The sequence below is a fragment of the Aulostomus chinensis genome, chromosome 1 (genome assembly GCF_037954235.1).
Source record: "Aulostomus chinensis isolate RoL2024-O1b breed Wild chromosome 1, RoL_Achi_v1.0, whole genome shotgun sequence".
NCBI lineage: Eukaryota > Metazoa > Chordata > Actinopteri > Syngnathiformes > Aulostomidae > Aulostomus > Aulostomus chinensis.
This window is the reverse complement of record NC_141320.1, coordinates 67,361,345-67,379,498: the sequence shown is the minus strand read 5'-3', so window position 1 is coordinate 67,379,498 and position 18,154 is coordinate 67,361,345. Positions and strand designations below refer to the sequence as shown.

Below are 18,154 nucleotides of genomic sequence, written 5' to 3'. Positions count from 1 at the left end.
CCCCTCGTTTCTCTTGCACGATCATCTTACTACTCTCTCTTCTCTTCCCTCCGTCGGGACGCAGCCAAACGTAAAGCGTGGAAACTAAACCGTGTTGGTAGTCTGCGCAGCATATACACCAACAGTCTGCACAACTCGGAAGGTAAAAACCCGCTGCGGTGGGCGCCTGATGGACAGGTGGACCCTGCCCTATCCCCGCCCACTGCGGCAAGGGTGGAGGAATCAGTTCCCTCTCAGCAATGATTTGAAGTGATGAGAGATGTTAAAACTGGGATACTTTTGGTCTCAAAGATCTACTCCTCTTGTCCTCTAGCGCCACCAGCGGGTCATTTTTATTTATGCTGTGAAATTTCTCAACAATTCCACAACAGATGTGGGAACTCGTTTTCCTAAAAGGCTCTGACATCACGGGGCGGGTGATAGCATGCTAGCTGAAGTGCTAACGTGGCTGTCGGCCCGAGGTCAGTCGCTGTGCTACCTGGTGACAAATCCAGCGTCAGTGCTCGCTGACGTTCCTCCATGTTGGGCCGTCACAGTTGGACCGTCCCGTATTCAGTGAGCCGCTGCTCCATCAAATCGAATCGTCTTGTTGACGACTTGTTCCCAGTTTTAACCTGTAATGCCTCTAGTCCACATACGTATGTCTGGTGTCCATGATGATGTCACCCTGCTCGGAGCAGGAAACGCCGGCTGATTGGCTCACTTGTTGCACACCGATACTGAAGTCTATGGCAAAATTATTTTTTCCCAACATGCGAAAAGAAAATGTTTTATCAAAAATGAATCGGAGTGAATATGGACCATCAGACATAGGTATGCGTAAAGGGGGCGTGGCCACTAGATCATTGCTTACCTGTGACACTCCGTTTGTGTTCAGTACACGTGTGCGATGGACAAGAACGTCTGTATGAGTACTGTCCTCCCCTGCCTGAGTCACCTGACCTGTCAGTCACCTGATCTGCTCCTCTATACGTCCCCTTTCCCCACCTGCCCGGCCCTCCTCACCTGAGAGGATAGAACAAACGCACCCTGCCGGGGGGGCGACGCCCCTGGAAGCATGCTGACGTGCAGTGAGTGTTGTGAGTGATGTCACTTCTACTTGAGTTGTACGAGGATCCACACCAGAAATATTTATTAAATCACCATCTTTCTTTTCCGGGGAGACTTCAGAACAAACGGCAGCAATATTTTCCAGGTTATTAATGTTGTAAAAGGGTGCGAATAATATGGCGAGTAATGACCTGTGTCGCAAAGCAATACTGTGTGCGGTGACATTTAAGGCTTTTAATTTGTGTTTCCCGAGGCCCCCTTTTGTGTCCCCCACACCTCCCCTCTCATTGCACCGACCGGCCCGCTGTCCCCCCCCCACACACACACACACACTCACTCTCTCACTCTGGCCGACTCACCATCTCACCCGGATGATAGGCTGGTATGCCCCCCCCACGCCCCCCGTAAATGCTGTACATTTGGTTTGTTCTGTTTCTGCTGCTAAAGGTTGCCGGTGTCAGAGTTCACAAATTGCCTCACCACCACCTCTGTCTTTGTGAATGTCGCCCGCAGTAGCCGAGAGCGTTGGTGGTAATTACCAATACAGTGTGACTCGCCGTCAGAGTGTAGCCTCATGCATACGTTAGGCCGCCACACACGATCCCAGTAGGTTACCATGGCTGCAAGCGTGCCGGCAAGTCGGTGCTCTGAGAACATCTTGTCGTCGCCAGCGTCCCGATTTCAGTTTTTCTTCAAACATCAGTCAGATTTGACGTTACTCAGTGGTTCCTTGATGGCGCCGCTCCAGCTCGCCTCGTCTCTCAAGACAGCGGTGAAATAGTTTCATCGTTGAGCCGAGTTGGCTTCCAAGATGAGCTTCGTCTGCCAACGACAGACCCGACTTCTCAAGCTGCTCACGACAGCAGCACCAATGAAGTAAACACACGGTTTACGTCTCAGCCGTTAGAAACAGCAGCTGATGACATCATTCTGCGCGGTCGTGGGTATAAACATTGTCCAGGTCCGATTAGTCGACACGCAACTGACGCACGGAGCAGCCATTTTGAATTGTGATCTCGGAGTTCAGTGAGTATCTCCGAGTTTTGGGAATTCCGACCTCAGAGGGGGTTCCAGTTGAATTTGTCAGCCGAGAACTGGGACGTTCTGACTTCTCACTTCAATCTGAACACAGCGAGATGAGGAAGATGGTGGTCACCCTCTGCAAAGGTGTTTTCAATCTCACGATGCAGGAGGGAGTCGAGTGGTGTGGCCTTGGGGCATTTCCTTGCATCCTTCCCTCTTGTACTTCCTCTCCATTCCGCCATTGATTAGCCATCTCCGAGCCAGAGGGGAACTTCAGCTCCGCTGCTCTGAGACGCTCCCAATTAGCCAAATGACTGGAGTTGAGGACGAGCAAATGGTCGTTCCCTCGCGGGCCAGCCATGACCGCTCTCCGACTGATTAAACCCCTCATCTTCTTCGCCGCTTCACTCCCGCCGCTCCTCATGAAACTAAGTCTCATGAATGATCGCCGCTGCCGCTCTGCACCCACTTCTCTCCACATCCAACAGGAGACAGAACCTGGTCTCATGCTCCTGTTAAGCGCAGGCATCCTGGGAGTTATCCGCCGCCCTGGAGGCCATCCTTTGATGGAGCGCTCGCCCCCTCCCTCATGTCCTACCTCCTTGCCCGGGCTAATTGTAAACAGAAGCCGGTCTCTGCCTGATGTGGTGTGCGGATGATGACACTGGCTGTCAGCCTCGCCCCTGCCTCACCTCCACTTCACATCCTCGCTAACTGCTTCCAAATGTGACCGCGAACACGCGGGATCTTCCTGCAGTTGTCTGAGAGATCAGTTAGCTTGCGTTTAGCTAGCAGCTGAGCCAGACTGCAGGATCTGAGGCAGCATTTTGGGAGTATTTGGTTCTGCCTGCTTGTAGTCAAACCCCCACACACACAACACACACACTTGTGGAATCTAATTGACTGCAGATTGGCCCGTTTGGCTTTGGGGGGGGGGGGGGGGGGGTTCTGAGAAGCAGAACCCTCCAGCAGGCCGTGATTGTAATGACTGACCTCTCCCACATGTCAGTGGAGGAGGGGCCAGGTCGCTTCAGGTCGCTCGGGCAACATCCTGGCTTCAGGGGGACGACCCAGGACGAGGTCGGGGTGCGGGAGAAGAGTTGTTGACCTGAGAGTTGCACAAAAACTACATTTCCTGTCTGCCAGCCAGTGGAGGGAACCATTCTGAATCTGCTGTCTGTTTTCCCTCCCAACAGAACAAGAGGAAAACTTTGAGTTTACCATCGTGTCGCTGACGGGTCAGACGTGGCATTTTGAAGCCACGTCCTACGAGGAGCGAGACGCCTGGGTGCAGGTCATCGAGAGCCAGATCCTGGCGAGCCTGCAGTCCTGCGAGAGCAGCAAGAACAAGGTGAAGCACGAACTGACCTCAGCCCCAGCCGGCGCTGCTGGTCCACAGCCGCCTGTTTCACCATCCCCAGAGTCAGACTGGAGGGTCCTCCTCTAGGGTTAGGAGACCCACGTGACTCTTAGCTTAGCACAGAGCTATGCTAACACTTCCCATACACAAACATTCATGTGCTAAGCTAGAGGTCTCTATCTTCTTGTCTTCTGTCTAAGGGACCCCGTGTGTGTGTGTGTGTGTGTGTGTGTGTGTGTGTGTGTGTGTGTGTGTGCGCGTGTGTGTTTAACATTTTTAAAATTACATATTTTCCTCAAATGTTGACCAAAGCAGAAATCACGTGTATTTCTGAACAAACACATTAAGAATCCTGTTGTCCTCCGACTCCACACACACACACACACACACACACACACACACACACACACACACACACCCTGAGCAACGAACACGCACACTTTAACTCACGTAATTATAAAATAGCAATTACTGTATCTCAGCCGTCGTGTTGCCATTTCCCACCTGCCCGCCGTGTTTACGCCTCAGGCCGCCCCCCCTCTTTTACATTTGTGTTCCTCCTTCATTCCCCAACATCGGCCACTTTAACCTGAAACAGCAAAACCAGCTCCCACAAATACCATTTAATGTTTTCTTTCTTTCAGTCTCGTCTGACCAGCCAGACGGAGGCGATGGCGTTGCAGTCCATTAGAAGTATCCGTGGAAACGGTCGCTGCGCCGACTGTGATGCTCAGAGTGCGTAGTGATGTCCGTCCTTGTGTTGATTCAAAAGCAGTGATGGATGATAATTTCCTGGGAGGTGACAGGAAGCTATGATCTTTCTTGTATTTAAACCTGGTGGCGCCTGAAGTTGTGTTCAACTTCAGGCGCCACCAGAAACACCGGCGCTCAATCTCAGGTCAGCTGACGCAGAATTCATGAATTCAGACTTTGTCCAAATCAACATGGTGGACTGTTTCTTCCAGTTCGACCAGTAGAATCTGTGTTTGCAGCAAAGGGTTGTCTTTCCCTGATGAGTTTGCTAAGATTCGACTGTTGAAAGATCACCTTTATGAAGCTGAGTGACTCCAGCAGAAGCACTAACCCTGCTCTTCCAGACCCAGACTGGGCCAGCCTCAACCTCGGAGCCCTCATCTGCATCGAGTGCTCGGGCATCCACAGGAACCTGGGCACCCACCTGTCCCGCGTTCGCTCCCTGGACCTGGACGAGTGGCCGCTGGAGCTCATCAAGGTCATGTCAGCCATTGGCAACGAGCTGGCCAACAGCGTGTGGGAGGCCGACACACAGGGTCACCTGAAACCTGGACCGGACGCCAGCAGGTAGGAAACCTCCATGACTTGAGTGTAGTGCACAGGTGTAATTCCTTCAGCTCCCCATCGGGGGCAGTGTGACTCCCTGCTTGGGTCCTTTGACAAGAGATAAACACACATCTTTTTACTTTAGCCGTTGTTGATCCGTGTGTGTGTGTGCGTGTGTGTGTGTGCGTGTGCGCGCGCGTGTGTGTGTGAATGTGTGTGCGCGCACGTGTGTGTGTGCGTGCGTGTGCGTGCGTGTGTGTGTGTGTAATTATTGGGCCGGGAAGCCAGCAGCCATCATAACAAATTAGAGCCGACTGCCATCCGCATAAAGATCGACTTCCCTGTCCTCCCTCCCTCCCCTCGCCCCCCCGACGCTCATTAGTCAACAGAAGCACCTTATAATTACTCCCCACACGACCCCCCCCCCACACACACACACACACACACCGTGTACCGATACACGAGCGCACATCCAGACACAATAAATTCACGTGATCATGAGGCTTTTGTCTGCAGAAGCAGCGATCGATAAGTGATCAGGATCATTAATGTGAGCGATCAATAAAAAATCTGTAAGTTGGGTGTCATCATCATCAGTAACGAGTCCTCTCAGGAAGGAAGGAGGATCCGTTTTCTGGTTCACGCTCACCAGTGCTCACTCTTTTTGCCGGAAAGTGGGCGGAGTCTTCTCCGGCGTTCCTTTGAATAGTAAAAGTTTGTGATGTAACGTTAAAGCTCGTGTAGCCACAACCTGCTGGCCACTGCGGCTATCGTCAATAAAGGTTTGTTTGAATGCCGTGGGGTGGCGTGAGGCTAGCAGTGATGCTAACGAGGGCCTCTTCAGGAGCTGTCTGGACTCAGTGGCAGCGAAGGCATCAAAATGATGCTGAAATAATGCGGCGGTTTTCATGGTGACCGCAACTGGTCAGTTCGTCACCATGACAACAAGCTAACCACTGTAATGTCTGAGTTGAGTTATGAGCAGGTGGTCACTTGGAAAGTTGAACAGTTAAATGGTGCAAATTGGTGTCTTTGCATTTTGACTCGGAGTCGTGGTGGCGAGCGAAGTCGTCATGTGGTCTGAAAACGAGCCGCCGGCCGAATAAATCTGGTGTTTATCAACCAGAATCTCTCATTTTAATGAGTGTCTTCCCCCGGTGAAGTCAAACGCATGTTTTAAAGGTAAGTTGCATTAAAACCATGTAATCATTCTCATATTTCAGGGTTTTATTGACAAGCCATCGTAGGGGAAGGCAGGTGTGTCTCTCTCCCTCTCCCTCTCCCTCTCTCTCTCTCCCTCTCCCTCTCCCTCTCCCTCTCCCTCTCTCTCTCTCCCTCTCCCTCTCTCACTCTCCCTCTCTCTCTCTCTCTCTCTGAATGTTGGCTGCAGTAAAAATGCAAATGAGCGGCCGTTGCTCACACACAGCGAGTGAGTGAGTGTGTGAGTATTGACGTGCCATTAGCCGTCCTCCGTCAGAGCGCTAATGCTTTTATTGTTGCTCGTGTTCCTATTTATTTATGAATCTGATGCTCGTTCCCTGAACAGATTACAGGAGGAGGTCAATATTATCTCAATTTAGCCGCCGCTCGCTCTCTCCCTCCCTCCCTCCCTCCTCGCTCGCTGTCGTCAATGGTAGTTATCAGTCCATTCTTTAAGTGACTGGCTGTGTGGTCTCCCCCCCCCCCCCCCCCCCCCAACTTGACCTCCCGTGTTTGCAGGTCTTCTCTGTGCGATCCTCTCGTCCTCTGGGTTCGTGTTGCTGCAGGGTTTTTCAGACATGGCGGGCAGAGCTCCACGGTCAGGAAATACAGGAAAGTCCTGGAATTTGAATATAGAACTTTCCAGGCCTGGAAAAATGGTGTTGTTCTTTACATCTATGACCAAAGCCAAGAATTCCTTGACTAAGCCGTGTTGGCGTTGGTGTGTGGTGCTTTTGACGCCATTTCTCTCGTGGTTAGTGAGAAGACGGCGACCCGTAACGGTGAAAAGGGAACCAGCCGACCCGTCTTGGGGTTCACCATCAACCAATCCTTCATCGCCTTTCTTGCGAAGATGAAGATGAATCTGATTTCTTGCGGTGGGACCCAGTCCCGGTGCATTGTGGGAACATTTTGATGACATGGGGGAAGACTTTGATCCGCCTGTCCTCAAGCGTGAGGTTTGATTGACAGGCCAGACGTAGTGGAGTGAGTCAGGGGATTTGTTCCCCGTCGTTTATCTCTCTGGCTTCAAGTCGCCGCGTTGGACCAATGAAGTCCGTCGGTCAGGTGAAGGTGGGTGGCGGCCAAGATGCAGCTCTGTCCAAACATCGTGGCATCCATGGCTCTCTGAGGGGGTGGCGACAGTCCCAGAGACGCTCTATGAAATGATGTGTTACAGTGATGTCACCGAGGTCACGTGATCTCCTCCTAAAGGATCATCAACTCTAAATTCATTTCGATGCACTAAAACATTTTTATGCCTTCACTGAAGGCGTTCTTCTAACCAGTTCAGTTCACCGTGGGGGGGCCCGGGTCCGGGTTCAGGGGGGTCAGCTTGAGTCCGCGTGCCTGCGGTTGGCCGCCGCCTTTGATTTCCTCTAAAATGGCGCCTTTTCCCACCACTGCTCCTCCATGTTAAAACCTGTACAGAGGCAATCGGCGGCCAGCAGCTCTGTCCGTGGTGAGGAGGGGAGGGTGGGAGAGGGTCGGGGGGAGGCTGATAGATGCCCCCCCCTCCGTGGTCTCTCAAGTGAGTAATAGAGGCCGAAATTTCATTTTGCAAGTGGCTGATTTAATGATCCGGAGGGTAATTAATGGCCTGATTATCTTAATGTTAAATATGGCCAGCAGCAATTACGCTGACCTCCTGTCTGTCAAGGTCTGGCCCCCCACTCGCCTCCCAATTAGGTGCTGTTTGGAGGGGTGGGGGAGGGGACGGACCAGGGAGGGAAGGAAGAAGTGGACGGATGGCGAGGAGGAAGTTGTGAAGGCAGGAGCGAGGAGGGAGGGGCATTATTATGGCTGTCAGTATTAAACACCCCCCGCACGCGCGCACACACACACACACACAGTCAGACCAGAGGGAGGAATCATGTTGGTAGCTCATGTTGTCGCACCTCATCTCAGCGGCGGGCGCCACCCCCGTCCAGGCCGGTCATCATCTCTTGATCTTGGTCGTGGCTGCCGTACGCCTGCCCACAGCAACAGCCGTCCCGCTCTCATTAGCATCAGAGAGGCTACTGTCACTGCTAATTGTCTCTCGCCACGCCTGCTCGCCACTGCCGCCGCCATGCTTCATTATAAGGAGGAATACTTGTTGATGTGCTTCCTGGACATGATGGCGGTGGGCGAGCGGCTGCAGCCAGAGGGATCCTCCTGTGTTTGGCTCTCGCTGCTACCAACCACAAAAAGACTCATCCGTCCTCTAAACGTTCCCATTAACCCCTGGCAGCCCGCGGTCAGCCATCATCACCTCAGCTGGCGTGCTTGCCCGGTGTCGGCGCCCCAGCTGATGCCACTGCTGATGGGGCTGCTAAGTTTGGGCCGGCTGCCCGTAGTGGAGGGCCCACAGGGCCTCGGCTGGCGCCACCGCATCACCCTCGTTCACATTCTTGGCGCCGCAGTTCATCGTTTTAATTATATGTCGAGTGACACATCAACACCAGCACCCAGGGCCACCGGGCGCCACGTGACGTGTTAGCAGACCTCTGCGGACGGCAAGTGACAGTCGCACTAATCCGGCGTCCTGGCCTCCAGACGAGGGAGGTGGTTCGGAGCCCGAGGCCTCCTGTGTCCTCGTCCCTACCGCCAGAGTTGGCAGCGGTCTTCGTTCAGCGGTCGACATTCTTCAGCTGCTCGTCGTTGCTGGTGGGCGTGACTGGCAGGGCGGGGCCGAAGGAAACGGACACACGAGCAAACAGGAAGTGAGATGGTTTTAGAATCTTGATCCTAAAAAAATCTTTTTGTCTCCGAACAAACCAAAGTATCTGGTCGCCTGTGAGGCGGAGATACAGGTCAGCACGGCGCCGCGCCTCCACCAGACAGCAGAGAAATGGAAGCGGCTAAAGAATGAGCGTCGAAGCTCCATGGCTGCACTTAACAAGCCGGCTCACATGACGAATGCGGCGGCAGTAATAATTCAGCAGCAGGTCTTTGGCGCCGCCAGCCCGAGAGGCGGAGAGGAGAGGTCCTTTATGGGAACAGATTAGTCTTGTTCCCCCTAGAAAAGGCCAACAGATTTAAAATTAGACTTTTAATCTAAGCTGGGGTGCAGGTGCGGCCGGCGCCCCAACACGGCAGCGGGATTGGGCTCAGGGGACTAGATGGGGCGAGCAGGCAGGGGGCCACATCATGGGATAATTGCCCCCCAGGGTCAGAGGCAGTGCGGGGGGGAGGAGGTGGCAGCTTGTACCCCCACTACCCTGGTTCCTTGTTCATCACCCGAACTGGAGGCATCAGAGGTGGCGGTCTGACAGGACGTTTGACGTCATGTTAATGATGTCAGCGATGTCACCGGCCAGTTTCTGCCACGGCTGAGGTCGTGTTGGTAGGTGAGTCTAGAACCGCGGTTCTCGAGGAGCGGTACGACTTAGATTCGTTCTGGTTCCTCAACAGAAAAAGGGACTTTGATTCTGATGCTTGTGATCACGACGCAGACGCGTCAAATACACGCCGCCGGCCATCTTTGAGGAATGTTTTGTTCAGAAATTTCTCCAGTTTGATGTTAATTTTCCTTTCATTTATTGCAAATCTAATTTTTTTTTTGGGGGGGGGGCCATCATTTGCCAATGAAGCAAAGAAAAGAAACACAATTGACACCAATGCTTTTTTATCTTTGAATTGAACAGAAAAATCATCTGGCAAACTCGTGTGTGTGTGTGTGTGTGTGTGTGTGTGTGTGTGTGTGTGTGTGTGTGTGTGTGTGTGTGTGAGTGAGTGAGTGTGTTTGAGTGTGTGTGTGTGAGTGTGAGTGAGTGTGTGTGTGTGTGTGTGAGCGTGAGTGTGAGCGTGAGTGAGTAAGTGTGTGTGTGAGTGAGTGTGTCTGTCTGTGTGTGTGTGTGTCTGTGAGTGTGTGTGTGAGTGAGTGTGTCTGTCTGTCTGTGTGTGTGTGTGTCTGTGTGAGTGTGTGTGAGTGAGTGAGTGAGTGTGTGTGTCTGTGTGAGTGAGTGTGTCTGTCTGTGTGTGTGTCTGTGTGAGTGTGTGTGTGAGTGAGTGTGTCTGTCTGCCTGTGTGTGTGTGTGTCTGTGTGAGTGAGTGTGTCTGTCTGTCTGTGTGTGTGTGTGTCTGTGTGAGTGAGTGTGTCTGTCTGTCTGTGTGTGTGTGTGTCTGTGTGAGTGAGTGTGTCTGTCTGTCTGTGTGTGTGTGTGTCTGTGTGAGTGAGTGTGTCTGTCTGTCTGTGTGTGTGTGTGTCTGTGTGAGTGAGTGTGTCTGTCTGTCTGTGTGTGTGTGTGAGAGAGAGAGTGAGTGTAAATGGTAAATGGACTCAATTTTATAGCGCTTCTCTACCTTAGCAGCACTCCAAGCTCTTGACAGTGTCGTCTCATTCACCCGTTCACTCACACACTCACACACTGATGGTGGAGCTGCCATGCAAGGCACCAACCTACTCATCAGGAGCAATCAGGGGTTCAGTATCTTGCTCAAGGACACTTGGACATGGTCACTGGGGTCGAGGATCGAACCAGCAACCCTTCGGTTGCTAGACGGCCACTCTACCCCTGAGCCACGCCCCCCGAGTGTGTGTGTGAGAGAGAGAGTGAGTGTGTGTGTGTGTGAGTGAGTGAGTGTGTGTGAGTGAGTGTGTGTGTGTGAGTGAATGTGTGTGTATGTCTGTCTGTGTGTGAGTGAGTGTGTGTGTGTGTGTGTGTGAGTGTGTGTGTATGTCTGTGTGTCTCTGTGTGAGTGAGTGATCCAGCGTTTCATCTGCGCTGTTTAACTAGCTGATCCTGCCCGCCATCGTCGCTCCGCCATTATCTGAGCCCCCGCTGATGCTCGCCGGCCCCTCGGCCTGCATCTTAAACGGGGGGGCAAACATGGAGAAATAATTGGCCCCTACATTCTAATTCATCTGTAAAAGGGAGGCCTTGATTAAATTAGTCCTAATAGACATTATTTTGTACATGACTGCCTCGCCGCTGCCCGTCACCGCGGCCCCCGACTCGCCTAACAAGCCCCCCAATTTACTCTTGACATTAAGCCAGCTGACACGAGCCAATCATCGGGCCATTCATCGTGTGTCATCAGCGAGAGGTTATGCTAATGTGAACTAAAAGCACAAACTAAATGCACATTCTTTATGCCTGAGTCATCAGATTAACCTCGCCTCCCCTCCCCTCCCCTCCCCCTCCCCCCTGCCCGCCTTTATTTTAATAATGAAGAAATAAATAACAGGCGTCCGTCCTCTGCAGCGTCCCTCCGCTCACGAGCAGAAATGACTGGGACGCCCGGAGTCCACCCACCCCCTGGCTAATCGGCTCACTCAGCGAAGACGGGGGGTCCGGCGGTAATGTGTTTGGATTGAATGGGTTCACGTGTAAACATCTGAGAGCTTCCGGCCGCCATGAGAGGCCACGTCGCTCGTTTACTGCCAGCTGAGGAGTTCGCCATCTCACGCCTTCGCCACAAAAACCACTGGAGTTACTCTTCAGAGAAACGCACCTTAGAGGCGGAGCTAAACATGCTGGTCAGTGCGCCACCAGCAGGTGTCGAAAGTGTTCTTGTACCTGATCCCGTCCTGTCATGACCGCCACATTAAAGCCCCGCCCCTCAGCTCATATGGAAGGAATTGTCAAATGGTGTTAGAGTCAGGACCCACCGCCCCCACCAGCCTGGGTCAGAGCCGAGGCCCGGACGCCAACCCAGGTCGCGTTCCCACCTCGTGCTAGCAACAATGACAGAGGACTTCAGGCTGGCTTTACTCAAGGAAGGCGAATGTTGGCCAGGCTCCTCCCACATGTGACCTGACCTCAGCGGTTCTTTGTTCTTGACTGGCAGAAGCAGAATTAAAGAACTGGACCGCCAGAAAGATTCGTCCCGATTTCTTCTCTGGGTGGTTTTCTCGTCATCAAAGCGTGTTGTGACCTTTGGGAGTCAGACATGTTCTTTATTGATTTCAACGATCTCAGATCCCTGCCCTGGGCCCGCCCCCTCGCCCCCCTTCCTGCGTGGCAGCGCTGAAGCGTAGCGTTTCAGCTGAGAGACCCCATCATTTGCCAATTCTACCTTTCCTCCAACTCTCTCTCTCCTCATTTGCATCCCAGTTAACCCCTTCTCTGCCGTCTGCTCAACTCCCATGGTTGACCCCCCCCCTTTAATTATCTGTGCCTATCCAAGGACGGCTAACGACCAGTGAGGAAAGGCTAATTGATTTCAGCCTCCTCTCCTCCTTTCTTTCCTTTTGTCTTCTTGCTGTAACATTAAAAACACGAGTGATGCAGGTTTTCTAGCTGACTTTTCCAACCGAGGGACGATTGGCTCGCCGCCTCGTTAGAAACTCCTCCACGTGACGGCGATTCATCTTCAACGCACATTAGCTCAGGCAGTTAGCTGCTGCTCTTATCCACGCTTATCTATTAATCTATTAATTAGAGGGCTAATTAGGCCAGAAGAGGAGCCACTGACACCATGTCACTCTTAACCTCGATTCCTACTGCTCATTACCTCCGTCACACAAAACACACACACGCGTGCGCTCGCACACACACTCAGACTGTAATTAATGACGGGCTTTAACACCACGTTAGCTCTGAGCTCAGCCTCCTCTTTGTGTTTGTAGGAAACTTTCACGTGAAGAAAACTCTACTTCCTGTTCATGTCATTTTCAGTTTAAAGGCGGTGAAGGGTCGTCGCCGCTCTGAGGCGTGAACGCAGCTTCATCACAGCGCAGGAAAGCAGAGCTCTCACGTTGGTTTGATAGATGAACTCAGTGGGAGGGTCTCTTTCAGCAGCCATTGATCTGTGGAAGAACTCCGCCAAACATTGATTTTTCTTCACCCTAACTTGACACACTCCCACAGCACGCGCTGGATGGCCGTTAGAACCGTACGCACCGAGCAGTTAGCGGGTAGCTGGTGGTGCAGCGGTGAGCAGCTCCGCCGTCACAGAACTCCTGACACAGAGATGAAATGGTGGATGAAGCTGAGGGGATGAGAGGGTGGAGGAAACTTGACCGGCTTCAGCTTTTGTTTGGTGCTAATTAGCTGGGTGTGATGGGGGGGAGTTGGTTGGACAGGAAGCAGTGTGTGTGTGTCAGTAAACACATCAGGACAAAGTGGCCGCTCAGGAGGAACACACACACACACACACACACACACACACACACACACACACACTGCAAGGGCTCCTGACCTCAAACAAGGGGCAGGAAATTGGGCCCAGGGTTCCCAAACACAACAAAGTCACTTGGTCGTCACCAACAGCAACCAGGACAGATGAAGCTGTCAATCAACAGCTGGACGCTGCGAGTGGACGTGGCGAGAAATCCACCGCCAGACAGGCTTTTTAATGTACGAATGACAAATACAAGAAACAAAATGTAGCTGGAACTGCATTTGATGTTGGCAGGTGAATCACTGGAGTCAGGAGAGGGAGCAGAGTCGTTCTGACACACACACACACACACAGTCACCCCTCTGGACACACACTGTGGTGTGTATTTCCTGTCACATGCCATCTCACCGGGACTCATGTTTAATTATCTACCCAGCATGCCTCAGTGCTGGGAAACAACGCTCTGTCTAATGGGATGTGAAAAGACACACACACACACACAGATTAACACACAACATGTGAGTCTCTGCGCTCAGCTGACACACACACACACACACACACACACACACACACACACACACACACACACACACACACACAGTGGTTAATTAGTGCAATTAGCCTCTCCACTGTCCAGAGCTGTGTGTATTCAGGACTTGTTAGCTTGCGATGACACAAACACACACACAAACACACACACAAACACACACAAGCATCCAAATATACGGCGAGAACTCCGTTTATCAACTGGAACACTCACATCGTTGGCATCCAGACCCTCATCACCTAAAAGCCAGGAAGTAGAAATCTGGACCAGAAGCTGATCACGAACACACACACACACACACACGAACACACACACGAACACACACGCACACACACACCCCTCCCCTAGCAACTGCAGCAGTGGGGGAAGGCATGCGTCTCCAAGGTCCAGCGGCCTCACATTTCCTTTGCGTCTTCAGGAAGACAGAAGGCTGGAGCCCTGCTGATCACACACACACACACACACACACACACACACACACACACACACACACACACACGCTGGGTGACACCTCCAGGCTTTGTCCAGGGGCTGTGGGCCGTAGTCTCATGTCCAGCCTCTGTATTCCGTCTCTTGGCCACAGCAGGAAAGACAACCCCCCCGGGACATTCCGTGATGCTAGCTGGCCACGCCCCCCTAACACACACACATGGGAGGAAGGACGTCAATGAGATTCTTCCAGGTCCCCACACTGTCCCGCTGTCCTGGCCTGTGTCTCCCATCATGCATCTGAGAGGACATCAAGCTCAAATATGAACCATGTGACTTCATCCCCCAATCATGTGACACGTTTACGTCTTGGGTTTAACGAGCCATTTGCAGTCTCGCTGTCGCCGCCGTGTGAAGACACGAGCGGAGTTATGGCGTCCATGCATCATCAGTGATGAGTCTGTTCTCCATTTCCTGCCCCCCCAGGATGTGTTGTTATTTTGTTGAGGTGGGAGAGGGAGGGGGGACAGCTCAATATCTCCCCCGGGGGCCGACCCCCGGCCCCCCTGAGCCTGGACTAATCCCAGCGGCCTGAAAGAGCCTCTGTTGACACGGAGGGATTAGAGCAGATTAGAGCGGCGCAGCGCTGGATTAAACACATCAGCAGTTCATGACACTCCACTGGGAACAATGGCGTCCGTGGCCCTTTGCCTGTCACCTGCGCTGTCGCTCCGTGTCTTATTTTACGTGACAGGAAAAGCAAATGTTTGGTTTTATTCAAAGACTTTAATTTTGTAGTCACAGCTCGCTGCACTTCCTGTTTCAGGGAGGAGCGTGAGCGCTGGATCCGGGCGAAGTACGAGCAGCGTCTCTTCCTGGCGTCTCTGCCGGGCACGGAGCTGTCGCTGGGCCAGCAGCTGCTGAAGGCCACGGCTGAGGAGGACCTGCGCGCCGTGGTGCTGCTGCTGGCCCACGGTTCGCGCCAGCAGGTCAACGAGACCTGTGGCGAAGGCGACGGGCGCAACGCGCTGCACCTGGGCAGCCGCAAGGGCAATGTGGTCATCACTCAGCTGCTCATCTGGGTAAGATGATGATGTCACTTTAATCAGAAATTAATTGTTGATGATGTCAGAAGCTAAGCGGCCACTTTGTCTCTGCAGTATGGCGTGGATCTGATGGCGAGGGATGCCCACGGCAACAGCGCCATGGCGTATGCTCGGCAGGCCAACAGCCAGGAGTGTGTGGACACACTGGCGCAATACGGCTGCCCTGATGAGCGCTACCCGCTCATGGCCACGCCCAACTTGTCACGCCGCAACACCAACCGCAACAATAGCTGCAGCAGTGCGGGGAGCGCCGCGCTCATATGACCTTCACCGCCATATTTCTTCTTTGGGAGAACCCTTTATGTTGGGAACCACTACCTATTTTGACGCTTCTCTCCGCCCACCTCACCTGACACTGCTGATACCTTCAGACAGTGGGGGGAAAGAACCCAAAGCATGCTGGGAACTGTGGTCCACAAACTTGTCAAAAAGAAGGAGCATTTTGGGAAATTATCATGGCGGCTGGAGCGCTCATACCTCATCACGCCATCGTAACACTAACAGCCAGTTTCAAGGACTCGTCCAGTATCGCAATCAGAAACATATCTGTGACGAGCGTTTGAGAAGCCATGTGACCTCCACGTCATCATCCTCCTCTCGCCACCCCTTCGTCTGTACCCTTTGTTTTTAGGAATTCTTCTAACTTTCCCGCCTTTTTTAAATGTGAAAATATCTCGATGTAAAAAGGAAAACCAAGTTGTGCGATGGCCGCATGTTTTAATCGAAGGCTTCTTCCTGGTTGTGAACATGGCGTCTGGAGGAGGGCGGGCTCGTTTTGGGTGTATAAAGTTGTTAATGTGTACGGCTCAGGGACCCGACGCCATCGATGGTAAACGCCCAGCAGGTCGAACCGGGATGGAACCACGTTCCATGTTCAGGTCACAGTTTCACCTCCTCGTTCACGACGAACGCCACCACAGGGCCGACACCAAAATCCTGACATCATGGTGGCAATTTGGATTTATCAGGTCTGTTGCCATGACGACTTTCTACAGCTTCATGAAAGTGTTCGCCATTTCACCTGCGCTGATAAACAATTAGCATTAACATTTAGCCGCCATGTCAAGTTACTGAGCGGGATGTTCCACAAGCCATTTCCTGATGATGTCACGAGTCTGTACCATGAAATAATGCTCATGTTTCAATTTCACTACTTGTTGTCGTCTTGTAGGTGTGTGTCTGACAGCACGCCAGCTGAAGCTGGCCAAGTCCTAGCCCCTCGCTCCTGCTTCACGGGGGGGCTCTGTAGCTCGTGACTCCTTCACGCAGCTGGAGTGACGTTGGCTGGCGGTCCGGGCCGCTGAACTGCGACTGATGTCATGATGGTTTCGTTCAAAACCTCCAGAAATGTTGTTGTATCTAAAAAAAAAAAAAAAAAAAAAAGTGCAGCTGTGAAGCCTCGTGGAGAGAAAAGGGAATCTCGTTTTTCATGTGTTGATGGTTGAGGTCGTCAGTGAGCGGCGAGCAGAAGACGCCTCCGTCTCTGACCCGCGACCTCTGACTACGAAATCTGTAAATACTCTTCCTCTGTTAGAGTGACGTCGTGTAAGTAGAGAGAAAGAAGCAGTGGTTCGTGGCCCGTTGGTGGGGATCAGAAGCTCCAACCGGCGGTCCCCCCCCACGGAGCAAAGACGGGAGGAGGCCGACTCCTGGCGCCTGCTGCAGTTCCTCTGTGCCGCCAACACCGGACACTAATTTAGCCTGTTTAGCCATGCTAGTAGAAGCGCTACACGCTAGCTTAGCTTGTAGCCGTGGACACTGAATGTGCTGCTGTCACTCTGGGGGGGTCGGGAGCCGTCGGTCTGAGGCTTGAGCTGCACGCCAGTCCAGACATGCTGAATGTTTGTAGCTGGATGTGAAACGTGTCCACCGGCAAAAGAAGGGAAGAGAAGCTCGCCGCCACGGGGGAGGGAGGGGGCTGGACTGTATCCAAGCAATATTTACGCACGTCAATCACCATACTTCATACGTACTGTAATATTACCGCCCCACTTTTCGTAGAAATTTTAGAAAGATTAAAAAAAATACATTTTTAACACTAAAAAAAATTCCTTTCTGACTTTATCCTCTGATTGCGTCTGAGTGTGTGCCACGCCCCCTTGTTACCCCGCCCCTTGTTACCCTGCCGCTCATCTGAGAGATGAAAATACTGAACCAACAGGTTTGACTGCAACTTGTGTTTTATTTTGTGTTTTTATATCCGACTCGTCCTGAACCCTCAGCAGGGCAAAGACGTCCTTTCACAGAAATGCACTAAATCTGCATCAGGTGGTCCGTCTTCAGCTGGCGTTTCCTCGACGCGTCTCTACCTCTCTTTCTGGTGGAGGCGTGTGGCGTTCAGGCGTGTCTGAATATGTCTGGAAAGGCCACAAATGTAGATGTAGCCTGTTAGCAATGAAGCAGATGTTTGTAGTTCAGCAGTAAAATAATTTCCCCTTCAACATGAAAAGGAAGAAATGAGAACAGATACATTTGCGACAGCTAATGCTAGCAGTCTGTTAGCTCAGCTACAGCTAGCAGGTAACTACCAAGCAGTTTCCAGTGAATGGTGAGAACAGGAATGATGCTACGACTCGCTAGCACTTAGCAAGGACATATTTGATCGCACAGCTGCTCAGATCTGGAGGCAAGAAACTGTGTGCCTAAAATAGCATCGGCGCTAATTCGCTCCCGCCAGCGGCTCCTCACCTGTACATACACAGAAGTTGGGTTGTCTTGTGTTACCTCACACCCTTTCAAGTTTTTGTATATTTTTCTGTGGGTGTTCCAGTTCATCCATGTTTTAATATTCTGATTTATCATCCAGACACCTTATCATTATTATTATTATTATTATTATTGTTGTTGTTGAGTTTTGTTGGTTGTACAGTAACATTGTTGAGAAAGTCTACCTAATACAGAGTCTTCTACTGTCATGTGTCTCTTTTCAATAAAGACCAGAATAATGCTTCTTAATATAAACCATCACTCGCCGTCTCAGTCTGTGTGTCGTCTTTGTTTTGTTTCACAGCCGCTGAATGTTGCCGTCCGGTTAGCCAGCTCGCTACAGTAGCTAGCCAGGTAGCTACCTGGCTAGCTACTGTAGCGAGC

The 18,154-nt window shown here is 52.1% G+C and overlaps 1 protein-coding gene across 5 annotated transcripts in view; it reads left to right on the top strand.

The window, feature by feature from the left end:
• The window catches only part of agap1 (ArfGAP with GTPase domain, ankyrin repeat and PH domain 1), a 58,503-nt gene extending 40,480 nt beyond the window's left edge, over positions 1-18,023 (top strand). For 3 of the 5 annotated variants that reach the window (XM_086202609.1, XM_086202608.1, XM_086202610.1), the window contains 6 exons: positions 65-142; positions 3,270-3,424; positions 4,078-4,168; positions 4,531-4,753; positions 14,785-15,040; positions 15,119-18,023. In XM_086202609.1, coding sequence (XP_086058735.1) covers positions 65-142; positions 3,270-3,424; positions 4,078-4,168; positions 4,531-4,753; positions 14,785-15,040; positions 15,119-15,328 — 1,013 coding nt within the window. In that variant the 3' untranslated portion in view covers positions 15,329-18,023. The remainder of the gene's footprint in view (positions 1-64; positions 143-3,269; positions 3,425-4,077; positions 4,169-4,530; positions 4,754-14,784; positions 15,041-15,118) is intronic. The other 2 variants (XM_086202612.1, XM_086202611.1) reach the window with 1 other exon arrangement.
• Positions 18,024-18,154: the final 131 nt, after the last annotated feature.